The 7,104-nt window shown below is 39.0% G+C and overlaps 1 protein-coding gene across 1 annotated transcript; it reads right to left on the bottom strand.

Annotated features, from left to right (window-relative positions):
- Positions 1-5,820: 5,820 nt before the first annotated feature.
- On the bottom strand, positions 5,821-6,708 carry LOC149836853 (uncharacterized). The gene has a single exon (XM_090007923.1). It carries the CDS (start codon positions 6,706-6,708, stop codon positions 5,821-5,823), a length of 888 nt encoding a protein of 295 aa, XP_089864049.1.
- Between the last annotated feature and the right edge of the window lie 396 nt (positions 6,709-7,104).

The raw sequence follows: 7,104 nt of genomic DNA, 5'->3' as shown, positions 1-7,104 counted from the left end.
TTTTTTCGTGCACATTATCCAAACACCCCCATATAAATTGTCATTGGGGTTTTGTTTCAAATTTCCTACTTTATATCTGAACCAGAATGAATCGCTTTCAAATATACAAAACCTTTACCAGAGATTTGAAAACAATAACTTTGGTCATTTTAACATAGACTCATAAAAACCCAGTCAAACGGTCATAATTGAAAAAAACTGTACCTTTCAAAAACCTTTAACAGATTAAATCTGTCCAAAACAGAGTCTCTTGAGAAACCTTTAGAAAGACTATGTTTGCCAAAAGTTAGAACTCAAACCCATCCAACATCACTCAAGGAACAATTAAGGATTATCTTGATGTTTTCAGTGGGCCAAGGCATGCCATAAATTTCATCGGATCGTTGAGATTTGCATGTAGCAAGGTGACCTAAGTTGTATTCATGTTCCCACAGTTTGACAGAAAACCAGGATGTCCTTAAAACCATACATGACCCAATCCGGTCTGTAAGCATGCTATCAACGTCCCTGCCATGCTAAATCATCTACCATCATATGCTATTGATATAATACCCAGCCATCTAATTAAGGTAATACAAAGTACGTGTATTCACTAATGTACTAGTGATACTTATAACTCACAGCTACACAGGAAATCTATACTCATCAAAACAGTTATGTCATAATCTGTCTAAACAAGATATCTCTTGATAACCTCTAAAAAAAAAACTATATACAATTTTTTTGTGTTATCTGAAATTTAGAAATTTCATTCTTTCCTTAGTTTCATATTCAAGTTTTCATTAAAAACTATATATATATATATAACCTGAATCTGGTCCAAAATCATAAAATCAAATCTCTGTAGTGTTAACCATCCACCATCATATGTTATTAATACAGTACTAAGCCATCCCACCAAGTTAATAAAATGCTTGCCTTCACTAATGTAATAATAATAATAATATCTATATCTAATACATGTTTGCAACCACAACTTTGTACAGATCTTTATTATTAGAATACCTACATGACTTTAAACAAGGTAGTCTAACTGCACCTAACGTCAAACCAAGGTCTTATGTTTTTATTATCTTTTTTCCTATGTTTAGTGACATCTGTACCAACTTAGACATATGTGTACAAAGTCACCATCATACTGAAAACACACCTTAACGTATGGTCCAGTATCCATTAACGTGTAAGTTCAGATTTCTATTTTTCATTCTTTTGAAAACCAAATGTTTTAAATGAAGATTTAAATTTTCTCAAAAAAAAGAACTCTTGTTCGTATACATGCTACACATAATCATAAGCCTCAATCTAAACTGCCGTACCTTTTTTTTTTTTTCCAGATCGAGCTCCGGTTCTTCGATTCCCTATGCAAGAAGATGGCGCACAACCCGTTTCGTTGCACCAGCTCTTCTGTTGATCTCAGATTCTTTTTTTTTTTTTCCTCTCTCCTTTCTTTAAAAGCTTGATTGAGGATGAAATTTATTTCCCCTTCTCTCTTTTTTTTTTTCTGTTTCCACGTTACATCCTTTTCACCACTTTCTCTCTCTTCCTTTATGATCACCTTTCCTTTACTTTGTTAATTCTATGAGTCAACCCAATCTTCCAGCCACCTCCTTTCCTTATGCTAGCCATCAATAAAATCTTATTTCATAAAATTTATTGTTGTAAAGAATATAAAATTTCTCTTGTTCTTAACTACAATAGCTCCCTTCCTAAATGTATTTTTTTCAAAACGTGTGCTACTTACCTCCTTAAAATTCAACCTTCTATATTCACCTCCTTAAATTAGGTTTCATTCAATCACTAACCAAATCCAGATTTAATTACTTATTTTTAATGGATCAAACAAGGAAGGAAAGGAATTTACTATTCCAATCATACAGGCTAGAATTATTATCATTATACATATATATATAGGTATATTTATTACACCCATAAACCTTAAAGACGATTTTACCCCCCCAATGGTCGATCCATGTAAAAAAAAATATATATATATATATATATATATAAATATATATACATGTGAAAATTCCTAATATGGTTTATGTGAGTTTTACCTCTATCGAGATTCGAACTCCGAGCCTCACCTTTGCTTGTCTCGGTGGTCCACCAAATGGTTGCATCCACTCTTGCTGATAAAACTTCCTTATTAATATAATTAACTTAATTGAGATATAAGCTCACCAAGTCAAGGTCTAGCTCCATGCCTTAACTATCCTCTCAACATCTCGTCGTAACGATTACGCCTCTGCTAAACAATGTACATAAGAACTTAATATTGACAATTAAATTCATAATAAAAATAAAGAAAACCACAATGAACATCGGGTTTTTACATCCTAACCCCCTAAAAAAAAAATTCGTCCTCGAAATTTGTTACGTACCTCATGCTTTAAACAATTGGGGGTATTTGCTCTTCATGGCATCCTTTGGCTCCCAAGTACACTCAGTCAATCCATGATACTGCCACTCCACCTTAACCAAAGGTACGACCCTTGTGCGCAATACTTGCTCCTTTCTATCTACTATTCGCACGGGTTTTTCATCTATGGATAGGTTCTCCTGAAGTTCCAATTGACCATGTTCGATAATGTGAGAAGGATCCGGTACATACTTCTTAAGCATGGACACATGAAATACGTTATGTACATGCGAAAATTGTGGTGGTAATGCAATCCGATAGGCTACTTCACCAATCCTTTCTAAAATCTCAAACGGCCCGATAAACCTTGGACTTAACTTCCCTTTCTTTCCGAACCTGAATATACTTTTTGCTGGGGAGACCTTTACAAATACATGGTCTCCAACACTAAAACTGAGCTCTCTTCGCCTTTGATCTGCGTAACTCTTTTGTCGGCTCTGTGCTGCAAGTAACCTTTTCCTTACCAACTGCACTTGGTCTGTATAGTGTTGTAATACCAAGGGGTTTTCTATTTTACTGTCCCCCGATTCTGTCCAACAAGTAGGTGACCTACAAGGTCTGCCATACAGAGCTTCGAAAGGTGACATTCCTATGCTAGCATGATAACTGTTGTTATATGCAAATTTTGCCAATTTAATGTGCTTATCCCAGTCTCCTTTTCCCTCAAGAGTGCATGCTCTCAACATATCTTCCAGAGTTTGAATGGTTCTTTCAGATTGTCCATCTGTTTGCGGGTGAAATGCAGTGCTCAATTTCAATTTTGTGCCCAAAGCCTTTTGCAACTGCTCCCAAAACCGTGAAGTAAACCTCGGATCTCGGTCTGAGATAATAGATTTCGGCACTCCATGGAGTCGCACCACCTCTTCAATATACAAATCCGCCAAACTTGCCAATGTTTGGGTCATCCTTATAGGGAGAAAATGTGATGACTTGGTTAACCGATCGACTACTACCCATATTGCATCATGTTGACGTTTAGTGCGAGGCAGACCCACCACAAAGTCCATGGTGATATCTTCCCATTTCCACTGTGGAATATCTATTCTTTGTAAAAGGCCTCCTGGCCTTTGGTGTTCTGCCTTCACCTGTTGACATACTAAACACTTTGTGACATACTCTGCTACATCTCTTTTCATGCCGGGCCACCAAAAATTCCTCTTAATATTCTGGTACATCTTCGTACTTCCTGGATGTATAGTGAACTTAGTCTTATGGGCTTCATCTAGAAGATACCTCTTAGTTTCTTCGTCGGTCGGGACCCACAATCTCTGATTGAACCAGATAGAACCATCATCATCTTGCAAATAAGGAGAGTCCTTCTTCCTACATTCTTCTACCATCTTGGCGTGTTGCGGATCTTCCTTTTGTTTTGCGATGATTCTGTCCAATAATTCATCTCGGATCAGTGCGGTCATAGTCACTTTTCCTTCAATGTTTTGGAACGGCTCCCATTGAGCTACTTCTTCCATCAGTTTCCAAGTTTGCATTAAAATTCCGCAAGCTTTAGCCTTTCTGCTGAGAGCATCCGCCACAACATTTGCTTTTCCCGGGTGGTAGGAAATATTAAATTCATAGTCTTTCAAATACTCTAGCCACCTTCTTTGTCGCATGTTGAGCTCTTTTTGTGAAAATAAATATTTCAAGGACTTATGGTCTGTGAAGACCTCAAACTCTCCTCCATACAAATAATGCCTCCATAACTTTAGAGCAAATACTATCGCACCCAATTCTAGATCATGGGTCGGATAATTCCGTTCATGTGGTTTTAGTTGCCTTGATGCATAAGCGACTACCTTTCTGTTTTGCATCAATACTGCACCATAACCAGTTCCTGATGCATCTGTGTATACCTCAAATCCTTTTGTCCCTGAAGGGAGTGTTAATACAGGTGCTGATGTGAGTTTCTCCTTTAGTGTCTGAAAACTTTTCTGACATTCTTCACTCCAGACGAATTTAACTCCTTTTCTTAGCAACTTTGTCATGGGTAAGGCTATTCTGGAGAAGTCTTGAATAAATCTTCTATAGTAGCCAGCTAACCCCAAAAAGCTTCGGATCTCAGACACAGTAGTAGGTTGCTTCCATTGTTGTACAACCTCCACCTTGCTAGGGTCTACTGCCACACCATCCTTCGATATAGTGTGACCCAAAAAGCTCACTTGACTCAGCCAGAACTCGCACTTGGAGAATTTGGCATACAATTGATTCTTTCTCAACTTTTGCAGAACCATTCTCAGATGCTCCTTATGTTCTTCCTCATTCTTGGAATACACCAGTATGTCATCTATAAACACTATAACAAACCAATCTAAATAATCAATAAATACTCTGTTCATTAAATCCATAAATGCAGCAGGTGCATTCGTTAATCCAAATGGCATCACACGGAATTCATAATGGCCATATCTAGTACGGAAGGCTGTCTTCTGAATATCATCTTCTTTTACTAACAACTGGTGATATCCTGATCTCAAGTCAATCTTTGAGAACACCTTAGCTTCTTTGAGTTGATCGAATAGATCTTCGATCCTGGGAAGTGGATACTTATTTTTAATCGTTACTTGGTTAAGCATTCTATAATCTATGCAAAGGCGCATAGACCCATCTTTCTTCTTCACAAATAATACAGGCGCTCCCCAAGGCGACACACTTGGTCGTATGAAGCCTTTGTCTAATAGCTCCTGAATTTGTTTCTTTAGCTCTTCCAGTTCAGCTGGCGCCATACGGTAAGGTGCCCTGGATATTGGTGTTGTTCCGGGTAACACTTCTATTCTAAACTCTACTTCTCTCTTTGGAGGTAATCCAGGTAGATCTTCTGGAAATACCTCAGAAAACTCTCTCACCACTTCTATTTTACTCAAGTCGATCTCCTTATCAAAAGTCGCACCAACACTAACTAAGAAGGCGGTACATCCACTATTTATATATTTTTCTGCCTTGACAGTTGAGATTACCATTCCACTGTCCAGTCTTCTCCCCATAGCTTGGTACTCAACCGGCTTTGCATTAACTGTAGATAGGATGACCTTCTTCCTTCTACAATCGATGTTTGCATAATGGTGGTATAACCAATCCATTCCGAGGATTACATCATACCCTACCATCTCCATAATTACTAATTGTGCCAGTAAATGGTGTCCCTGTATTTCCACATCAACATCTGGGAGATAGTATTGGCAAGCATCTCTATGACCCAAGGGAGTTAGGACACTTAGTGTGTATGGCATTCTTTGTTCCTTGATCTCTAAGTTTTTTGCAAAACAACTGGCTATAAATGAATGTGTAGCCCCAGAATCAAAAAGAACACGAGCTAAGTGTGAGTTTACAGGGCATGTACCTTCTACTAGCTCATTCCCCTTAAGTTCCTCCACCGTGGTGGCATATACCCGGCCTTTCACTTTATTCTATGTTGGTCGCCCTCCTGTTGGTTTCTTTCTTTCTGCTTCTTGCTTCTTAGGACATTCATTGATGAAATGTCCCATTTCTCCACAGAAGAGGCACGCTCCTATCTCACGGTAGCACGGCTTGCCTGGATGTGATCTTTTGCATGTCGAGCATAGCTCAGCGGCTTTGTTTGTTGTAGAGTCTGCTTTATTTTTCTTGAACGGCCTCATGGATCGCTTCTGTGTTTGAAATTCACTTCTTCTTTTGAAGCCATTTTGGTCTTTGCCCCTCTTTTGGGATTTGAGCCAATCCTCTTCCAATTTTGTCGCCATAGTGATTGCGTCGTCTAAGTCTCGCGGTCGACTACTCATGACACGACTTCTCAATCCATCACGAAGTCCCCGAACAAACTTGTTAGCCCTTGCCTCGTCGGTTGTATATGTATTTGGGCAATATCTTTCCAGGCTTCTAAATTTGGCAGCATATTCTTCGATGTTCAATCCTCCTTGTTGCAGGTCTAAGAACTCCTGCATCTTCCTCTCTTTAATGTGAGTTGGGTAGAAAGCGTTGTTAAATGCTTCCTTGAACTCGGCCCAAGTCGCCCGTACATCAGCAAATTTCACTGCCTTCACCGTACGCCACCATCGGTCAGCGTCACCTTTCAGGAGGTAGGTCCCAAAGTTGACCTTGCTTCCTTCAGGTACACTCAACACCTCAAATATTCGTTCTACTCGGTACAACCACTCTTCAGCAGCATCACCTGTCATTTCTCCTTTAAACATCGGTGGGTTCATGCTCATGAATTGTTTATAGGTGACAGCTCTAGCTTCACATGGCGAACTTGTTCGTGGTATAGCAGATCTTCCTTCCATGCTAGTTCCCATTACAGTTTGCATGAACGTCGCCATTGTGTGCAATGTGTTCATAATGAAAGCTTGTTGTTGGGAAGGATCCGGTGGTGGTGGTTGCGATGGTCCTTGCTCGTCACCCCGGTGGCCACGGGAATTTCGCTTCCCATTAATTGATATGGTACGAGCTCCTCTCGTGCGAACCATCTATACAATTATATTACGCAGGAGTATGTTATACTTGATGCATTATGACATAGAAACTGTACAAAACCAACTTTCCATTATTAGTCCCATGCTCCCGATCCTATTTGGTGCAAGGGTCCAAGCACTTTCAAAGTTGATTGATAGTTTTTTTTTTTTTTGAAAATTGTCTATCAATAAATTTAGTAATAATTACCTGATAGGTGGACGTCGAACAATTCCTGACGGTGTGTTAGCTCGTAGGTTGCTCTG

The sequence above is a fragment of the Nuphar pumila genome, chromosome 5, assembly GCF_984573655.1.
Source record: "Nuphar pumila chromosome 5, dmNupPumi1.hap1.1, whole genome shotgun sequence".
Taxonomy (NCBI): Eukaryota; Viridiplantae; Streptophyta; class Magnoliopsida; order Nymphaeales; family Nymphaeaceae; genus Nuphar; species Nuphar pumila.
This window is presented reverse-complemented; position numbering and strand designations above follow the sequence as displayed.

Bases quoted from the DNA above. Each gene is read 5' to 3' on its own strand.
- LOC149836853 (XM_090007923.1), bottom strand. From the start codon at position 6,708: ATGGCGACGTTCATGCAAACTGTAATGGGAACTAGCATGGAAGGAAGA.